At 43.2% G+C, this 22,204-nt stretch overlaps 1 protein-coding gene across 2 annotated transcripts in view; it reads left to right on the top strand.

The window, feature by feature from the left end:
* Positions 1–15,095: 15,095 nt before the first annotated feature.
* Positions 15,096–22,204, top strand: part of SLC9A8 (solute carrier family 9 member A8) — a 72,023-nt gene continuing 64,914 nt past the window's right edge. For both annotated transcript variants that reach the window (XM_075176414.1, XM_075176413.1), the window contains exon 1: positions 15,096–15,201. In XM_075176414.1, the coding sequence (XP_075032515.1) occupies positions 15,188–15,201 (14 nt within the window). In that variant the 5' untranslated portion in view covers positions 15,096–15,187. The remainder of the gene's footprint in view (positions 15,202–22,204) is intronic.

Below are 22,204 nucleotides of genomic sequence, written 5' to 3'. Positions count from 1 at the left end.
CCCCAGTCCATTCCAGAGGGGGCGCTCCCCTTCCAGTCATCTCCTGAGAGGGTCCTGTCCCTCCAGTCATCTCCAGAGAGAGTCTTGTCCCTGTAGTCGTCTCCAGATATTTCCGATCCATGCGGTTCAGTCTGAGCTGCCACCCCATGCAGTTCAGCCCGAGTCTTCAGCCGCTGCCTCTATTCCTTCCGAGTCTTCAGCTCCATCATTTGCATCTTAAACCAGTATTATCTTTGTTGCTAATAAAGCACTTCATTCACTTACCACACAGGACAAGTGATAATACACTGATTATTTGTATAACTGATTATTTGTATAACATTTTCCATTGTGGCATAACAAGGGGTAGGATCTCAAGTGACATTATTCAATTTAATATTATATGGTAACTGTGTATGGACTAAGCCATTTCTTGGAGAAGAAATCTAGTAAAGTTACATTGTAACGTACACTAAGTATATGGTTCATTTGAGAATAACTCGTTTAGTTGCTGTTATGAGCCACAGTGGCTCTCCTCTGTGCCTGGCGTCCCGGACGTCTCCTTGTCAACCGGGACATCACTTCCGGTTTCCGGCCGACTGTTGCCAAGGCAACGGCCAGATGCCGATCTGTCAAACGCTGCATCCCAGCGGGGAGATTAGCCAGGCGCGTGCTTATTAGGGAGGAATTTATTATCAGCCTCCTGTGGCTGATTAGTTTAGGTTGGGATGCTTGGTTCTTATTGGCTGCTCTGGGTATTTAAGGCAGGGAGGACTGGACCATCCTGCCGGTTATAGCATTTCCAGTCCTGTGCTGTGCTGACCTGCTGTTTAATTCCTGTCTGCCTGATCAACTGTTGTGACCCTTGCTTGTACTTCAGACCTTGCCTGTTTGTCCTTTGCCCTGATCTTTTGGCTTGTATTCTGTACTTTGCTGTTTCGCCTGTGACCCTGACTCTTGCTAGGATGACCACCCGCTGCAGTCTGGGCTAGTGCCCCCAGTTCTATCTGCGCTACGGCCACCTTTGATGAGCTTTTACAACTCTGAGCTTAAGACCTGGGAGCATCTGAGTACCTGTAAGCACATAAAGCTCCACGGGAAAGGTGATTGCTAAAGGTGAAGATCTCTACTCTAACTGTTGTAAAAGCTCATCTTGGTGGCCGTGGGCATTAACAGTTGCGCAAATGGGTAGCAGTAACAAAGGTTGGGTATAAAAGATAAAATTGATAGCGATGATGATGATGACACTTTTAGAAAATGAAGAGCACACTGGCAGTTTAATATGATAAGATGTAGCTGTCCATCATCCCTATCATATTACACCAATATGGGTATTTTACAAGTATTTTAAAGACCATGTAAACTTGATAAATTTGATAAATGCTGGATAAATTTTAGCGTTACAAAAATGTTATGGTGCTTTTGCTTCTATACTGGATTTTGGCCATCCGATCAGCCCTGGACTGTCATGGAATGAAGAAAATGTACAGGTGTGGGGTTAATCCCATACTAAAGGGGTGATGAAGGACAACCACAGAGACGTGGCAGATATTTTATAAAGGAAACAATGGCCACGTAGATGTGCTATAAAATCAGTAGGGGCTTCTAAGCAGAATTATTTTTATAGATAATTTATTTTCCTCTAAATATTCCTTGGCTGCCCACACAATGGATTAACTCCCTTCTTAGCTTGAGTAGAGACAGGAAAAAGGAACTTCTCCACCCGGATGCTATATAGCCCAGCTTCAAAGTCTCCCTAGCTACTCTGAATAACGGACAACATGGGAGGGCATACTAAGCTGCTTATGCAGTATATAAATATAATTTGCTTATTTCCTCTTACACAACAGGATGTACCCTAGCAATGTGTGACATGAAGGGTGGGCTCAAAAACACTTGTAATGCATAAATGAAAATCTTATTAAGTAACTGCCTGAAGAATTCTTTTCCCAAACTGGGAATCTTTAGAAAACACAAATCAAAGAAAACCTCCCAGGCGCTTGGTAAAGAAAGATATGTATGTGCAAATGTAGACTAAAAAAAACATAAGCTGATTAACAAAAACTAAAAAACTTATAACTGCATGCAAAATTGTTACTAAACAAAGAAAAAAGCAAAATACTGTAAGAGGCAGCTAAGTAACAGAAAAAATATACAATAATGTTGTGAACATAGAGAACTTACAGCTATTTATAAGGGTTAACCCATCACTTAATTGTGGAGAATAAGGGATAAATCATAACTGCAGTGTATATATGTTATATCAAATGAATCCATTGATAAATTGAGCTATTAAAGTGTAAAATGGAAAGACAGAAAGTCTGTTCTATGTTCCAGTGTGAGAAGATATGAGTGTCACCTGTGGAAGCTCCAAAGAGCCCCTGCTGTGAAATATAACCTGGCCTGGGATGGCGTTTGACACCTGAATATACTTTTAGGAACCGCTCAGCATTGTGTCTGGATCATAGAGCCCATCTGCTAACTTGGCTATACTTTATAGAGACAAATAGAATTCAGTTTTAAAATATGCCACTTAAAATAAATAAAAGTAGTGATCAACCACATATTCCTCCATAGCATGATAAAGGGCAGCTCATATGTTAAATAAAGAATTCTGCCCCACAGAGAAGGTAAGGAAATGAGTATAAGTTCTACGATCACACTGTATCTGGGCGTGATTGATATAAAAAAAAAAAATGGACAAATTCAGAGGGGATTTATTAATAATAAAATTGGATCTGTGTTACTCTACACAGAAAAGTTAGGACACATAGTAGAAATGGTTAGTAAATCAGGCAACATGCAAATGGTGATTGAAAAAAGTGTCACGGGCGTAGGCAAACCGAGGGGGGGGGGTTTCCAAGTGCCTGGAAACCCCCATTACAGCCTGGGGTAATGTATGCTTGAGGTGGCTGGATCCTGCCCCGGGACCAGCCACTTCAGATTGTGTGCAGATCGTTTCTGTCTGCACTGTTCACATTCATCTCTCCCCAACAAGTATTGAAAGCAGCAAGAACAGGTAGGAGAGAGCAGGACAGTCTGTCAACTGTTCTGACAAACTCAATCAGGACTCTGTCCTGATTGTAGGGACAGTTGGGAGGTATGTCTCGATTTACAGGGCTCTGCTCGAAAAGGGAGAGCTGTGTGCCCCTAACAGTAGTGCACGCAGCATTGCCCGTGTATATGATGGGGATAGGAATAGTTGGAGAGCAGCCAAGCAATGTCTAAAATTATAGCTACGCCCCAAAGCATGCTGGCCATGCCCACTGGCGGTGTGGCATGGAAACCCCTCTCTCCAAATTGTGCGTTTGCCTCTGTCAGATCACAACCACTGGGGGTAGGAAGAGATGTGGAAGTGTCTTTAAAAAGCTGAGACCAGGTACAGCAAATTGTCAGTCTTTTGGGAAATCAATCATTCAATGATAAGCTGTCCATCTTCAAGCCAATTTCCCTTGGCTCAGAATATACCACTTCGGTGTAAGTTATACTCTGAATCTAATCCTTTTTATTTTAAACTGTTTTTCTGGTGTCTGTTATGTCAATTTATTAATTATTTTTTTTATATCTGAATGCCCTGTACTTTTGTATATTTAATCTATAATTTAATATGTTGCGTCCTTGATACTCTAACGAATCCATTAGCCTGTTAAGAAGAAATAGCTCGACCAAGTTAACCCTTAAAATTCCAGTGTGTGATTTGTAGACACATTTGATTAACAATCTTAGTGTGTGCTTGCATTTACATTTGTGTAACAAGCTGAAAGTGTGAAGTTAACCCTTTGTTTACTTGTGTGGGCCTTGTTAGCCTGTGGGTACCTAGAAGCCTTGTGTGCCAGTGTGTCACGACTTACCCGTCCTCACTCCAGCGCTGTCTTGCAGCGTTGCTGCCCGCCACTTCCGGGTGGCGGCTCATGTGATAAAAGCCTGAGGCAGGTTTTTCAAACCTGATCTTTGACTCACCAGCCCTCGTTCCAGCGATGTCTTGTTGCACCGCTGCTCGGCACTTCCGGATGGCAGCTCACGTAACTGCGTCTGGGGCGGTAGTTTCAAACCTGCTTTAAAAATGTAACTGCGCTCTGACACTCGCTCAGTGTCAGAGCAAAGTTTTTGCCAGCTCCTGACTCCTGGGTTTTGTCTACCCTCCTTGTTCATGATAAACCTCCTGTGTACCAGACCTCTGCTTGCTTGACCACGTTCCTGATTAACCTCCAGTGTACCAGACCTCTGTTTGCTTGACCATGTTCCTGATTAACCTCCAATGTACCAGACCTCTGCTTGCTTGACCACATTCCTGATTAATCTCCAGTGTACCAGACCTCTGCTTGTTTGCCACGTTCCTGATTAACCTCCTGTGTACCAGACCTCTGCTTGCTTGACCTCGTTCCTGATTAACCTCCTGTGTACCAGACCTCTGCCTGTTTGACCTTGCTCTTGATTACCTCCTGCATTTCTTGCTACCAGTTTTCTCCGCTGTACTCCCTGGGGCACGCTAGAGGACCGCGATCTGTGAGTTCCCGGCAGCAAAGACCATCCTGCCTTGGGGCGGTTCTAGGTGAATACCAGGGAATCTGTTAGACTCCGCGCCTCTTGGTATGCCAGCATCAATCAGGGTTAGCACAAAGGTCCTCTGCTTTAGATTCGTAAAACAGTGTGGAACAATATATTGGGGTTCTATTGCCCGTATTTAATAGGTGGTGGCAAACCTGAAGTGTGTGGGGTGTGAGCGCTGTTTGGGGGCGATTCAATAGGTCTATAACCTGTGTGATAGGTAGAGAGAGACTGCGGGCTGGAATTGTGTGTGACCTCATACAGCAAACACCCCAAAGTCACGGCAGCTGGGAGCGTGTTCATGACAAATAATAAAACAAGTCTCATATTTTACCTCACAAGTGTCCAAGTGTAATACTGGAGAACTGGAAAACTGATAATACAGCGAGGGGGATAAAAGTGTATAATGAATCATGAGTGCTTGCTCTGTGGGTAAGTCTGCTGGTCTCAAGGAAAAAGTAATATAGGAACTGATAATTACCACTTTATTAAAAAAGGACAGTCCTTGTTTTGTCCCCAGCAAGATTCCTTGGTAAAACCTTGTTCACCTCCCGGATCTCTGGATGTGAACATTAACCTCCTTGTTCGATGGAGACAGTATCCAGTGCAAGTGTCCAGCAGCGTATTCAGCGGCAGCATGTAGGAAGCCGGGACTACTGAAAACTCATGTGACAGTCACGTCATGTGATCCGTGTGGCTGGCATAAAAACTGCCAGCTATGAATAAAGTATAGCAGAGGAAACAGTAGTCATATCAGTGAGGATACAATAAATGAATTAAATGAGTCAGTAACTACAATCGGTAGATATGGCTCAATCCTATGCGTTTCACCCATCAATAAACAGGGCTTCATAAGGGATTGTAACGTTCAATGCGGGTGAGGGTTTTTAAAACTTCCTGCCTTCTATGACAGTTCTTGATTGGCAATCATCATCATCATCATTTATTTATATATACAGGGTGATTTAAAAGTCGCAGTACACCCTTTTATTTCAAAAACTCTACAGGAAATTGGGAAACCTGAATACTCCAGTAAGGTATGGGTGACGTGGTCTATCTTTTACGGTATGTACCAAACATGGGCGCCATCTTGAAATCGGCCCAATTCCTGTAGAGTTTTTGAAATAAAAGGGTGTACTGCGACTTTTGAATCACCCTGTATATAGCGCCACTAATTCCGCAGCACTGTACAGAGAACTCATGTTCCTCTGGGAACATGAAAAAATTCTAACTTGTATCGTCTTATAGATTAAGATTCTCACCGCTTTGCCGTCATTTTTTAAAATGGCAGGTTTATTAAAGACAGAGCCTCTAAGCCTGAAGCACTAATCAGATGCTAGGACCACTATCCCTTTGAAATATAATAGCCCTTTGAAAGACCCTATGGATACAAAAATGGAAAGTTATTAAAGAAAACTTTGCATTTCCCCTGGAACTGTTTTAAATATATACACTACTACCTGCAACTACCATTAGCTAAAAGCAGGAAAAATACGCCAGGGAGCTGACCTATATACCATCTGGGGGGTGTATTTTTTGTCACGGATATAATATAGCCACATACTACAAAAATGTTTCCTAAACCATAATTTCCAATGTTTCGTTTTGTGGATAGAGACGTGGAATATTGAAGAATATAATTAGGTTTGTTAACCCAACCTAAAGTAATAATAGACTAGTTTATTCTTGGATGTCTGAACCCAACAAAGTTTCCTTAGGCCCCAATATTTTAAAAAGTTAATACAGTCCTATACCGCACATTGACCTAATACCCCAATAGAAAGGTTTGGACCATAATTTATATTCACGCTGATGAACAGCTGAGGCCTGTAGCTTCAAACTGGATAAGTAGAATTATTCTATAATTCCAAACTCCAATAAAAACTTCCCTGCCATTTTTAGCTCCTTCCTGCTTGGTATCATGAATTCTGCTTCTCAGCCGTGAAAAGAAAGCAAATGACTAATAAAGAAGAACTCTAGAAAGGCATACTCTACTCAAGAATGCCGGAGTTCCCTTTCCCTGCGACACCCACCATCAGAGCCGTAGCTAAACTTTTAGTCCCTTAAGCAAGAAGAAAAACTTATTATAAAATAGTAATCTCACTGCACCCTCTTCAGCTTTGAGCTCTGGGCTGTTGCCCTTATCGCACAGCCCAAGTTACGGCCCTGTCCACCATTATGGATATAGTCATTTTATATCCCACTACCCACTAGGAACGTTTCTCCCCAATCAAGTGCCAGAAACAGGGGACAAACTTGAGAGCTCTCCTTTAGCATTGGTAGCATCAAGTACCCTATATCAGCTCTGTGTCAGTTCTCAAGATCTGCAACAAGGACAGTAGCAGGTGGGGAGTTTGACTGGGGCGCTACACCTATCAAACTGTAACGCAGGTGTCTTAAGGTAAGCTCAGGATGGACAGAAACCTTCCGTGGTGCAGAAACTCTCTTGCCAAAACAGTTCTGACCTGTCAAGGCATGGACTTCACAAGACCTCTGATTGTGTTCTGTGGTATCTGGCACCAAAACGTTAGCAGCAGATCCATTGTCCTGTAAATTGCGTGGTAGGACCTAAATTGCTCGGACTTGTTTTTCCAGCACATCCCTCTGACACTCGATCGGATTGAGATCTGGGAAATTTGTAGGGCAAGTCAACACCTTGAAATCTTCTTTTGTTCCTCAAGCCATTCTTGAACAATTTTTGCAGTGTGGCAGGGTGCATCATCCTGCAGAGAGAGGCCATAAAGGAGTGTATTTGGTCTGCAACAATGTTTAGGTAGGGGGATTGTGTCAAACTAACATCCACATGAATGCCAGAGGTTTCGCAGCAGAACATTGCCCAGAGCATCACACTGTCTCCGTTGGATTGCCTTCTTGCCATAGTTCATCCTGGTGATATCTTTTACTCAGGTAAACACACCTGGCTATCCACATGATGTAAAAGAAAATGTGATTCGTCAGACCAAATCACGTTCTTCCATTGCTCCATGGTCCAGTTCTGGCGATCATGTGCCCATTGTAGGCACATTCGGCAGTGGACAGGGGTCAGCATGGCCACTATGATCGGTCTACAAGCTGTGATGCACTGTGATCTGACTCCTTTCTATCATAGTCAACATTAACTTTTTTAGCAATTGTAGCTCTTCTGTGGGAATGTTGTGGATGATCGGTATATATATATATATATATATATATATATATATATATATATATATATATATATATATATATATCTAAACTAAGAAAATGTAATAGTTTCAGTGGGACCGAAAATGTAATAGTGCTGCATGTGTGTATTCCATACTTGCCAACTCTCCCGCATTTTGCGAGAATCTCCCGGACTCCAGGGAGAGTGTGGCAATCTCCCTGATCTGCCCACTTCCTAGTGAAGTGGGCAGAATTCGGTTTAAACGCCGCAATAAATGATGCGATTTCGGCGCCCCGCCCCCTGCAAGCCCATGTCCCAGCCGGCATCTCCCGGAAGAAGAAAAACAAATGTTGGCAAGTATGGTGTATTCCAGAGAACACACAAATCTGTGAATTAGCAGCTCCACCATTTTGTGAGTGACAGCAATCTCACTCCATGATAGTGCTGAATCTGCAGCTAACCACAGGATGTGATGGCATACCATGTCTGTATTGCCCAAGTGACATGTCCATTAAGGTTTCTGCCTTAATCGTCGTAATTTCATTGCTTTTTGAAGTTTGAGTGGAAGAGATTCAATAGTTTTCTTACATTTTAGATGGTGTGTAAGGAACCTTAATCGGACATGTTAAACCGTAAGGTTTTTTGTCTATGGAATTTCATAGCTTTTTGTAAAGTAAAAATATTTATGATATCAAATTCAGAAACATGAACACAAAATTAAACAGCAAATAAGAATCACTTGGCCCATCTAGTTTCCACTATATTTTTAATCCCTAATAAACAAGAGTGTTTAAATTGCTCTATTATACTAACCTCTACCACATCTGTTTGATGCCTATCCCACCTTTCCACTAGTAAAGTAATTTTTCCTCTAATTTTCTCTAAACCTAGCACCCTCTATTTCCAGTGCATGTCTTTCTCTCCCACATACCCCATGTCACCACCAACTGCACCATCTTTTTTTAACACGTCACTTTCTATGTACCAGTCTCTCTCACATGGCACCCCATTCTTACCAGTTTTTCTTTACATGTTACTAAATATACCCAACAAATTTTCTGCCATGTGCCATCCCATATGCCCACAAGCTTTTCTCTCACATTCTAGCCTGTATGCCCAGAACCATCTTATGTGCTACACCAGGCTAACCCTTGGCTCCCCAGGTGTTGTGAATCTACAAGACTCAACCTGCCCTGCCACCTATTGGCTGGATATCTGCTGACCAAGCACCTGTAGAACCATGGGTTGGCTAGGCCTGTGTTACAATGAGTGGTGCAGTATGTATGTATGTATTTTCTAGCAGGCAGTGATGGGATTCAACGTGCATGTATGTTTGTTCTGACAGGCAGTGATGGGGTGCAGCATGTATGTTCTGGCAGGCAGTGGTGGGATGCAGTATGTATGTTCTGGCAGGCAGTGGTGGGGTGCAGTATGTATGTTCTGGCAGGCAGTGATGGGGTGCATGTATGTATGTATGTATGTATGTATGTATGAGCTGGCAGGCAGTTGTGGGGTGCAGCATGTATGTATGAGCAGGCAGTGGTGGGGTGCATGTATGTATGAGCAGGCAGTGGTGGGGTGCACCATGTATGTATGAGTTGGCAGGCAGTGGTGAGGTGCACCATGTATGTATGAGTTGGCAGGCAGTGGTGGGGTGCACCATGTATGTATGAGTTGGCAGGCAGTGGTGGGGTGCAGCATGTATGTATGATCTGGCAGGCAGTGGTGGGGTGCAGTATGTATGCATGAGTTAGCAGGCAGTGGTGGGGTGCAGCACGTTTGTATGAGTTAGCAGGCAGTAGTGGGGTGCAGCATGTATGTATGAGTTGGCAGGCAAAGGTAGGGTGCAGCATGTATATATGCTCCTTCAGGCAGGGGTGGTGTGCAATATTTATGTTGTCAGGAAGTGGTGGTGTGCAGTATGTATGTTGTGGGAGGCAGTGGTAGGGTGCAACATGTATGTATGTTGTTGGAGGCAGTGGTGGGTTGCAGCATGTATGTTGTGGGAGGCAGTGGTGGTGTGCAGCATGTATGTATGTATGTATGTATGTTGTGGGAGGCAGTGGTGGTGTGCAGCATGTATGTATGTATGTATGTATGTTGTGGGAGGCAGTGGTGGTGTGCAGCATGTATGTATGTTCTGGCAGGCAGTGGCTGGGTGCAGCATGTATGTATGTTCTGGCATGCAGTGGTTGTTTAGTATTGTGCAATTAGTAAACGGCAATATAGTAATTATGTGCGAGACATGCAGAAGTAGATCTATCTGTGGCAATTTATCAGTGAATGGTTGGGGGAAATGACATAAGAAATTGTGGAAAGACAATGGTGGATGTGTAGTTACAAATTTATACAGATTCTGTAGCAAGGTATCGTTGAAGAGTAATGGGTTGGAAACACTGGTACTGTGAGTAATAGATTGGTCCCAGAGACACAAAGTCAGTGTAAGTGAATTTGGCAGAGTGGCACTCTGCTACTATAAGAGAACTGGGTATGATGGCACATCGATAGTTAAAGTAAATTGGTTGTAGTGTCATACTGCTAGTGTATGTGATGAATTGTGCACATTGCTTGTGTCAGTGAACTGATACCCTGGCATATTGCTAATCTAAATGAATGGCACACCGCATTTCAACGTAGATGAACAGTGAGCGGTGCCAATTTGTATGCTAAAGAAATGAACTACACTGGTCAATGCTAAAGTAAGTACATTGCAGTGACATGTTTTTGTAAGTGAATTGGACAAAGCAGTGTATTATGTTTTTTGTGTAAACCACTGGCAGCAATGGCATGGTGCTCACTGTGTGCATAAACCAGAGTACACTTGCATGTAGGTAATCTCGTATATCACTTATTGTATAAATAAACTGGGGGTAATGGCAAGAAATGGATGCATTTGAATGCTGTTTATAGTGTAAATGAAATTTGAGCCCTGGCAAGTTGCTTGTACTGTAAAAAGAACTGGGTGCAGTGGCCCTAGTAAGAGAACTGGATGCACTGGGGTGCTGCCCCTAGTGTAAACCAACCGGGTGCTCTAAGATGTTGCCCCTCATGTAAACAAACCAGGTGCACTAAGATGTTGACCCTAGTGTACATGGGCTGAGTGCATGGGCATGTTGTTTCTAGAGAACATGAGCTGAGTGCACAGGCATGTTGCTTCTAGTGTACATGAGCTGAGTGCACAGGCATGTTGCTTCTAGTGTACATGAGCTGAGTGCACAGGCATGTTGCTTCTAGTGTACATGAGCTGAGTGCACGGGCATGTTGCTTCTAGTGTACATGAGCTGAGTGCACAGGCATGTTGCTTCTAGTGTACATGAACCAGGTACAGTCAGACTGCAGTTGTCAGGCGTTTGGAGAGTGCACCCATGTGTGTCTTGATGCGAATAGGTGTCACTTACCAGGCCATTGTTGGCCGTTGCAGTCGCTGTCTCCTCAGTCTCTGATAGCGAGGGCCCATAGACAGTACTCCTTCTCCGCAGAGTCAGGCCGCTCCAAGATACAACACAGGGAGGGGTCCCAAGATACAACACAGGGAGGGGTCCTACGATACAACACAGGGAGGGGGCCCAAGATAGAACACAAGGGGGGGGGTTGCAAGATACAACACAGGGGGGAGGCCAGGACACAACACTGGAGGGGCAAGATTCAACACAGGGGGGCAAGATTCAACACAGGGGGGCGGCAGGATACAACAGGGGTGAAGGATACAACACAGCGGGTCAGGATATAACACACGGGGGCAGATACACGGGAGTAGTATATAATACAGGGGAGCAAGATATATATAGGGGGTGGGCATATTACACACGGGAAGCAGGAAACAATATGGAAAGGGGCAGGATATAACACACGGGTGGAGCGCAGTCACCTGTCTCCCTGATGCTAGTAGGGGAATATGGGGCAGTAGCTGCGGTTGCTGGGTAACGTGACATCACTGGTGTTTGGTGGTTGCTGGCTGACCAGGTCTCTGTATCGCGTTCATAGCAATATATATATATATATATATATATATATATATATATAGTAGCAGAATACAACAGGGGGGGTGCAGAGGAGGAATAGAGGAGGAGTGGATGACAAGAGGAGAGGGGGAGCGCATAAGAAGAGGGACGGAGGAGAGGGAGAGCGATTGACAAGAGGAGAGGGGGAGCGCACGAGAAGAGGGATGGAGAAGAGGGGGTGCGATTGACAAGAGGAGAGGGGGAACGCATGAGAAGAGGGACGGAGGAGAGGGGGAGCGCATGAGAAGAGGGACGGAGGAGAGGGGGAGCGATTGACAAGAGGAGAGGGGGAGCGCACGAGAAGAGGGACGGAGAAGAGGGGGTGCGATTGACAAGAGGAGAGGGGGAGTGCATGAGAAGAGGGACGGAGGAGAGGGGGAGCGCATGAGAAGAGGGATGGAGGAGAGGGGGAGCGATTATAACTTACTTATAACTAATGCTGCTAATTTAGCACAGTTATTACTTCTTTTTCGGCTGGTGAAGCACAGAGCAGTTTTAAACTTCCCGCCTCCCCCTTCAGTGCAGTGAATAAATTATCTGACGTCACTGAGGGGGCGGGAAGTTTAACATGGATTCCCTAACAGCCGCCTCTAGCACCGCACGAAGAGAGTAAACTTTAAAATAAGAGCGGTGCCAGGGCTAAAAATGATACAATGTGCCCCCCCCCTCCCCCTCATACCCAAAACATTAGCCAGCCCATCTACATCCATAAATTCGTCTGCAGTTTACAAAAGAAAATCGGTATGCGGGGAAAGCACAGCCATATTTTTGCTCCCAAGTGAAGCCACATATACTACACCCAGCACAAGACTCTATCTGACATGCACAACGTTATGACATTTTTTTTAAATCCCCTATCTTTAAAATGGGGCATGTTTTACCAAATTGTAAATTTTTTTTTAACTTTCTCAAACTTGTGAACCCTCAAAGGCACTCCTCAGCCCTAATAGCTTTCTAACAAAACTTACCGCGTGTCTTTAAATGCCCTGTACACTGAGTTACGCTCCCAAATTCTGAGTAGGTCTTCTGGACTTCAGGGAGAGCAGGCCATTCTCCCACATCTTCATCATCATCATATATTTATATAGCGCCACTAATTCCGCAGCGCTGTTTGGAGAACTCATTCAGATCAGTCCCTGCCCCATTGGAGCTCACAGTCCAAATTCCCTAACACACAGACAGGCTATGGCCAATTTGATAGGAGCAAATTAACCGACCAGTATGTTTTTGGAGTGTGGGCGAAACCGGAGCACCAGGAGTAATCCCACGCAAACACGGGGAGAACATACAAATTCCACACAGATAAGGCCATGGTCGTTACCCTCTTCCTATTGAAGGGGGCTGAATGGGAGCCTCCATGAAGCAATTTATGGTGAACAGTGTCATTTTGGTCCTGCCCCCAGCTATAAAATTACTCTTTTGTACCATTACACCATAGTGTGGGGCCAAAATGCCGCAATTTGGCGCACCCCACCTACTATCCACACACTTTACCCCCCTTCCAGGATCTCCCAGAGGGGAAGAGTGAAAATTTGGTATGTATGGTGACAGTAAGATAATGAGATCTGTGTATGTGTGTCATTGTGTCTTTTCTTGTCCCCTGCCCTCTCTCCCTGAGTACTGAGCCTATTTTCCAGATTCCCTTGGGTGAACATAGACATGTATGTTTATCAGTTGTGTCTGTGTGAGTCTTACTCAAATGTGGGTCAGGGAATGAGTGCAGATCTGCCACTTGCTGGTCTGCCAAGTGGTGCATAGATTGATGATCAATAAGACATACATAGTTGATCAGTGCAACAGACTAGACATACCTGTAGCCCAATGCAAGAGTTTTTATGGAGTACGCTATATAATACAAATGATGCAACATCATTCCCATCCTTTACACTGTGTAGTTGATTGGGGGTGCATAGACATATTGGCTGGGAGAATATGCCTAGGATAGTAAAGGACAGGATGCATAATTTGTTACAGTAATGAGAACTGTGTGTGATAGTGTGTGCTTTGTGATTCCCTCTTCTGACATCTCTTCCTGGAGTTCTCAACCTGCTATTCCCCAACCCATTTTGGGTGAACAGACATGAATTATTTCGCAATTGTTTCTCGATCACATGTTGTTCGCACAGAGAATGTGTGCCACGCTCCCACTGAAGATCTGCCACCACTCAAACTGAGCTTCTGCCAGTAGATTAGTAATACACGTCACGAACGCTCAGCCTGTCCCAGATACAGCAATCTGAGAAGCTGACAGTGACTGGCGTCACCTCAGTCACTTCGCAATGAATACACCTTTTCTTTCACCACAAATGATTTATTATGGCGTCCTTACGTTCACCAGAATCACTTTTTATTGTATCACACTTAAATCACATACATATGTAGCATGAACCTCCCTGGGCTTCATAAGTTCACAAAGAAACACGGAGAACACACTAGAATTTATTTAATCTGAAAAATGGTTCCAAGGCTTAGTTACAAAAATTAATAACACGACATACAATATATTTGCACAAATAAGTTTCATAAAATAAAATAAAAACTAAAATCAGAGTTCTACTTACTAGTTAAGAGTTGGGTGTGCAAGGGAACTCAATTAGGTAAAATAGGACATTTCAATCTTGTTAGACCCCTCATGAAAATGAACACGTTATTGTCTAAAGCAGATGATTTTAAACCTTTTTCCCCACATAGCTTCCCCCCCCCCATCTTTGGAGTTTGTCACAGGGCTTTCGAAGTGAGCTAGGGATGTCCCGGGATCAGAATGTTCACAGGACCTGATTTATCACCTTTGCTTGCTCTGCTTGGCTAGATAGTTTACAACTTTGGGGTTTCAAGCTCCTCCAAGATCCTATCTCTCCCTGGTCTGGTTATTTTCAAAAGACAATTGCATAAGTTTAAACTCATGTCATCTAGCAAAGCACACATTGAGATTACATTATACGGTTACATACAATATATATTGTCATACATGAATTCAACTGAAAATAAGTCATTAGATATACTACATAATCGTCACACACGTATTCATTCATATATACAAGGTTGATCAGTGCAAGAGCAAGAAACACATAAGCTATGTTTTTTTTAAAAGGAGCTCAGTGCAATACAGATAGATTACATTCTTTACACCATGTACTATTGAAAGTGCGCACGGACATACATAATTTGTTGTGGTCCCAGTTCAAGCTATATGCACAAATCCAACCTTTACATTACTAGCGACACACAGTTTGGGAATGTAAGATTGGTATAACTGAAGAATATGGATGACATTCAGCTCATGCAGGGTCACCATGTTCTGACGTCACTCTTTTCTATGTGTTCTCGTAACTCAGCACTTCCCTGTTACTACAGCAACAGCAACGTCAACGCACTTCCGCTTCTGTTGGTACTGTTGGTACTCTATGGTACTGCTAATTCTTGTTTTATCTGTGTTACGTCTCGGAAGTAAACTCTTTGATATGCGGATTCATCTTTCTCTATGGTTCCTTGTACTTCATAAGGGTGTACCAAGATGGCGGATGTTGAGTAAGTAGGTTTTTATTTTATTTTCTTTATTGGGTGAACGGGCGGTTTGGTTTAATGACGGGCGAAGGGCGGAAAATAATGTTTGGGGCAAGTACAGGTGACATGTATCCAGAACTGGTGTGTTTCAAATGGGTTATCCTTGATATGAATCATTGCATACACCTGTCACCTGTTAGCAAACAGCTTATAAAGGAAGACGTGTGCCCCACTTCTCCTTATCAGTGATGTGCTATCGTGTGTGTTCCTGTCTTATCATGGATGTGACGCAGAGTATAAAACGTATTTTGAGTAATAATGTGTGAAATAAATTCTAGGTTAGGGTTTACTGCGATAGTTTATTCTGGGTGCTACAAATAAACAAGAAAAGCTGGGAGCCGTCTATTTATTGGGTTGTGATATACTGGTGATTCATAACGTTTAATCTATAAAATGACATCACACTGAAAATCTAATTAGATTACCCTTTTACATATTAATAGTCATAAATAATCAAAACACCATGAATGTGAAATATTGATTTATAGTATAATCACTGTTGAGTGTATTGGGCTAATTGATGACTATAACGTTCGTGATCTCAACTGTTTTTTCTCATGATAGATCAGTGTTTGGCTCTGTTCCTGAAGTTTTGGAAATCATGTTTATGACTGTGTAGTAATGGAGTTTCCAATCTGCCTGTATTTATTGTAGTGAGGTTTTCTCTGTGTTTGAATGATGTATGTATAAGGAGGAGATTCAATTGCTGGCGATGAGCCGCAATGTCCTGCTGCACTCATTGGCAGCCTTTGCGGAAGGAATCTTCGCTCATTTTTCTGTGCACATCTGTGTAGTGCAAAAAAAAATGAGCGATGATTCCCGACGTAACATCAGTGTGATGTGTTTCCATGGACATACCCTGCAGAATTAAATCTCCCCCTAATAGAGATGTTCGTTGTGTCTTTGAGTAATGTATACATAGTAGTGAAATTCTCTATGGACCTGAGTCATTAAGGAGAGCAAAGCATACAAAAGGAGTAACTTTGCATCTGGGCAAAACCATGTTGCATTGGAGGGGGAGGTATATTTAAAATGTGAGGACAGATTTATAGTTGGGGTAGGGTATGACCTAGATCAACTTTAAATTTCAGTGTACAAATAAAGCTATCAAGTGTTTGTGTGGTGCATGAAAAAACAGTCAGTATTTAACTTGCATGCAAAATAATAAATTAATTTGAACCCCTTGTATTGTAACATGGTTTGTCCTGGAGAACATTTACTCCTTTTTTTGCCTTACTTTCCTTAATGACTCAGGCCCTATGTGTCAATGATGTATAAGACTGAGCTTTTTCTGTGTGTGTATGAATGCTGTATGTATAGTAGTGGGGTTCCCTCTGCGTGTATGAATGATCTATGCGCTCATTGACTTAAAGATCAGATCGGTATGCTGAAAATGGATTAAACTAAGGGGGAGGAGAGGGGGGGTTATATGGTGTCCTGATTTAGACACATTTTATAGTGAGTGGTTGGATTGCATATGAGATGGGTGATAATCAAATTGATCTGTGTGATATAGCTGTCTGTATGATATAGCGATCTTGTGTAACTTGTATGGTATATTAGTACAGGCTGGTAAAATTAAGTGGAATGTACCTATATGATATTGCGTTATGTATACCCTATATTGTTCCTATGGATAGTAAATAGTGGAACTGATTCCTGGCTAATTTTCTTTATTGGATAATTTTCTAACTTACTTAAAATGCTAATAAATCAAAAACATGTTTACCACAAATTAAGGGTTAAGACAATACAGACATTCCATTGAACAAATCAGACCTAAATAAATAAAAAAAACATTATTAAAAACCATTGATTAAAACGTAAATGAAAAACCATGGATTACTGGTCATCACGCGATGCCACCTAAATTTAATCTGTCCAAACATGCATGAAAATAGAGAAAGTTGAAAAAATACATATATGCTGGTAAGTATATAGGCGACAAACTTCGGAGAAATGTGTGATAAGCAGACAGGGCTCCTAGTCCGGAACTCACTGACCTTTGTACGCTGTTCGTATCAGTCCAGAGGAAGGGAGTAACCAGCCAGACTAGTCCTGTGTTAACGTGTGAGGACAGCAGGTGAAGTTTGTCTCGAACTACATTTGAGATAACCGGTTTCACGGATGGCAGAGTGAGGCAATGACTGGAGCGACGTGCGTTCCACTATGGACTGCAAATCCTGTGGTCCTTCCTGTATGACAGCGAATCATATCATATATCAGGGAAAATGTTTTGTATCACAATAGGTGAATGTCCACAAGATTATATTGAAATTTTGAATAAATTACATCATATATTAACATTAATTATTTGGAGATTGGGACAGTTGTGAAAGTGCATTAGTGAGACTAGTATAATTAACGATAAGATAAGCTCTAAAAAAGACATGGTTTTTCAGAGAACATCTAAAGATTTGAAGGCTGTGGGAAGCAGCGCGGGAGAAGTTTTGAAGGCAGGAGTGAGAGGCGGTTACCCGTGACGAGACAAGGCGCAGGTCAGAGACAGATCTAAGTGGGCGGGAGGGAGAGTATTTTTATATGAGATTTGAGGTGTATGAAGGGGTGGTGGTGTTGAGGGCTTTGTAGGTCAGTATGAATACATGCATAAAACGGTGACATACAAGGTAGACAAAATAAATGCAAACATGGAGGGCTATGAGATAGCTTACATTCTAACTGGAAAATGACATATCTAAATCAAGAGGAGCCAATGTGGCTCAGAGTCAAGATTGGGACAGTTGTGAGACTGCATTAGCGTGAGTAGCATTAGCGGGAGTAGGATAAGCTCTACCAATAACGAGATGGGATTTCGGAGAGTGTCTAAAGATTTGAAGACGGTGGAAAAATCTGATTGGGAATGATAGCAGGTAGCAGCATGAGAGACGTCTTCTAGGTGGGAGTGAAGGTTGGTTACTAGAGGTGAGGCGTGGGTCAGAACTAGATCTAAGTGAAGGAGACCATTTTGACATGATACTTGAGATGTATGAATTGGTGGTATTGAGGGCTTTGTAGGTAAAGGTGAGTAATTTAAATTGGGATCTGGAGGACACATGGAGCTAGTGTAGGGATTTGCAAAATTGTATGGCAGATGTGGAGTGTTGAGAGAAGATCAGACTTGCTGCGCTATTTAAGATTGATTGAAGTGGGGATAGATGAGTGAGGGAATTGCCAGATAGCAGACAGATGCTGTAGTCAAGGCAGTAGGTAATAAGAGCTTTGTTACCATCTTGAGTAAGAAAAGGGCATTATCTGGCAATATTTCTAAGGTGGAGGTGACAGGACTTGGAGAGAGTCTGGATGTGAGGAATAAAAAAAAGGCTGAAGTTAAATGTGACACCAAGGCAGCGGACTTGGGAGACTGAGGAAATTGTGGAGTTATTAATAGAGAGGGAGATTGAGGGAAGGTGGTGACTGGGAGGAGGGAAGATGGACATGTGCTTTAGGTAGCTTTGGGACATCAAGGTGGAGATAGCAGAGAGACAGTTGGTTACACAAGATAATACAGAAGGTGACAGGTCAGGAGAGGAGTGGTAGATTTGGGTGTAGTCACCTTATAGGTGTTACTGGACGCTGAATGAGCAAATTAGTTTACCAAGAGAAAAGGTGTAGAGTGAGAAAAGTAGATGGCCAAGAACAGAACCTTGTGAGACCCTAACAGATTGTGGTAGTAGAGGGCAGGATGTGCCAAAGGTAGATACACTATAGGAGCAGTTTGATAGGTAGGAAGAGAACCAGGAAAGAACTGTCATGAAGGCCAATGGAGTGAAGGGTGTGTAGGAGAAGAGAGTGATCAACAGGGTCAAAGGCAGTAGAGAAGCAAAGGAGGATGAGTATGGAGAATTAGACTGTTGTAAGTAATTGATCACTTTTGTAAGCTCAGTCTCAGTGGAATGTTATGGGAGGAAGCCCGATTGTGTCAAGAATGCAGTAAGAGGAGAGAAACTGAGATAGGAGGTTGTACACAAGTCTTTATACACACGTTGCTGAAGGAGTTTGGAGGCAAAGGGGAGGAGAGAAATAGTGCAATACTTGGAAAGAGTCTGGGTCTGGAATCTTTAGAATTGGTGTGATGGGTGCATATTTAAAGGAGAATAGAATTATGCCAATGGAGAGAGACAGGTTGAAGAGGTGGGTGAGAGGGAGCATAGAAGTTGGGAGGAAATAGGGTTCACGGGACATGTTGTAGGGGGAGATGTTGAGATAACTAGATAATGGAGAAAATGAACTGAAAGGGTAGTTTGGGGAGTGTTGGAGAAGGTTGATGGAGATTGTGGAATTTGGCCCGATTTGAATCGTATCGATTTTGTATTTAGCAAAATCATGGACTGTGAAGAGGGAAAGGGGAGGAGGTGCAGGTGGGCAGAAGACTGGGTGGATATTAGAGATTTCAAGACTCTTTGCTTGGCAATTCAAAGGTCAGTGCTGTAAGATGAAAGGATGATGTTATAGTGGAGTGTGGAAGTCAAGTAATTGGATGAAGTAAACCAAATTAATTAATATTGTTTTACCGTGCGATAATACGCCACATGTTATGATGCAATTATTATTATTATCCTTTATTTGTTAGGCGCCACAAGAGTTCCGCAGCGCCGTACATTGCACAAACAGTAGACTATACAGGGTAAAACATTACTGAACAGTAAACAAAAATACCAAAACTTCAGAAGCTCCAGGCAGGCTAATGGAGAAAAGACGGAGCAAAAGAACAGGACACAGGAGGGAAGAGGGCCCTGCTCAAATGAGCTTACATCCTAAGGGAGGGTGAACAGAACTGAGGTACAAAGGGAGCCAGTTGACGTATAAGGGAGAGAAAAGGGTCGGGAGGAGGGAGGGGAGAACGGGTTAGGTGGAAGGTTGGTAGGCTTTGAGGAACAGGTGGGTTTTTAGTGCCCGTTTGAAGGAGCTTAGAGTGGGAGAGAGACGGATGGAGCAAGATAGGTCATTCCAGTGAAGGGGGGCTGCACGGGAGAAGTCTTGGATTCTAGAGTGGGAAGAGGTGACCAGAGTGGAGGAGAGGGGACGGTCATTGACCGAGCGCAGGGAGCAGGCAGGAGTGTGAATGGAGAGGAGGTTGGGCAGTAGACTGGGAGAGTGCCTTGTACTTGGTGGTCAGGAGTTTGAAAAGGATTCTGAGGGGATTGGGAGCCAGTGTATGGCAAGGCAGAGGGGATATGGAGGAGGTGTGGCAAGAGAGGAAGATGAGTCTTGCAGCCGCATTGAGAATAGAGCGGAGGGGGGCAGTTTCACGGGTTCATAACACACACATTTACATTCGCACTTACACTTGTAAATAATACACATTTATTAAGGTTCCAATCCACATATATTTATTAGTTAAATTAGATTGTTTATTTATGCATAAATAATACTATAGTAAAGGTTTTTATGGTTCAAGTCTTGTAAAAGGTAAAGAGTTTGGTCTCATATTAAAGCTTTTTTCACCAGCATTAACTCGGTTTGGACAGAGTAGCGATTGCATCTAACGGTCGCAAAATGTAAGCAATATGAAATTAATACTCAAAAGTACTTCAGAGGGAAGATACTAGACAGCAGGTGGGGGAAGTTGCCCCTCACCCATTGCAAGGATCAAATGAACTGACCTATGACCAGTAAGCAACTAGAATATCATTAACCCTCGACCAATGAAGACCTCACTAAGTGTTATCTGTATACATAGTGACATCATCAGTGTTTTTTTCTATACTGAAGCTGCATGCTGGCCCATTGTTCTGTCTCTCTGATCCTGACTACATGTGACCATGATTTTATCCCCTGGGCCTGGGTGAAGCACTATAAGGAAAATGTAATGTATTCTGTGTTTTTATACTTTCCTGCTTTATTGTAACATCTTTTAATGCATAATAATGGCTTGCTGTAAATCCTGTTATATTTTGCAATTAAATATCTTTGTGCTTTAGAACCACAACAATCGCATTGGACAGTGTTTTATTGGTAAGCGATAAAATGTCTTTAATAGGAGGAAATTGGGATAGGAACAAGATTTGTTTCTCAGTGGCACTCAGCAGTATGGAAGCATTTTTGCAGATTGCAGGTCTATCTGGTGTGCCAAGGTTGGGGTTTGGGCCATAGGAGACTATAGCTGGTGGGTGGAGCTACATTGTCTAGTGCTGAAGACAATTGTTATAGAAAGTGGCAGCCTGATCAGGGCAGGACAGTGAAGCTATAGGAGAAAGTAATTGTTTTATCGAAAATGAGAATTGGATTGGGTGAAGATTGTTTTAGCGTCACTGTGTGTATGTGAATTTGGGTGCAGTGTGGTGGCATTAGGTAAGGTGAGGCTGAAGCAAAGGAGGTTGTGGTGGGAGAGTTGAAAGGCTAAGCTGGAGAAAATGGAGATGGAGCAATAACGGGAGAACACAAGGTCAAGGGAGTGGCCATCATAGTATATGAACAGGTATGGACACAGGAGGGAACAGGAGGGAAGAGGGCCCTGCTCAAATGAGCTTACATCCTAAGGGAGGGTGAACAGAACTGAGGTACAAAGGGAGCCAGTTGACGTATAAGGGAGAGAAAAGGGCCGGGAGGAGGGAGGGGAGAACGGGTTAGGTGGAAGGTTGGTAGGCTTTGAGGAACAGGTGGGTATTTAGTGCCCGTTTGAAGGAGCTTAGAGTGGGAGAGAGACGGATGGAGCGAGGAAGGTCATTCCAGTGAAGGGGGGCTGCACGGGAGAAGTCTTGGATTCTGGAGTGGGAAGAGGTGACCAGAGTGGAGGAGAGGCGACGGTCATTGACCGAGCGCAGGGAGCGGGCATGAGTGTGAATGGAGAGGAGGTTAGAGATATAGGAGGCAGTAGACTGGGAGAGTGCCTTGTACTTGGTGGTCAGGAGTTTGAAAAGGATTCTGTAGGGGATGGGGAGCTAGTGTACAGCAAGGCAGAGAGGGGATACGGAGGAGGAGTGGCGAGAGAGGAAGATGAGTCTTGCAGCCGCATTGAGAATAGAGC

The sequence above is a fragment of the Mixophyes fleayi genome, chromosome 6 (assembly GCF_038048845.1).
Source record: "Mixophyes fleayi isolate aMixFle1 chromosome 6, aMixFle1.hap1, whole genome shotgun sequence".
NCBI lineage: Eukaryota > Metazoa > Chordata > Amphibia > Anura > Limnodynastidae > Mixophyes > Mixophyes fleayi.
This window is presented reverse-complemented; position numbering and strand designations above follow the sequence as displayed.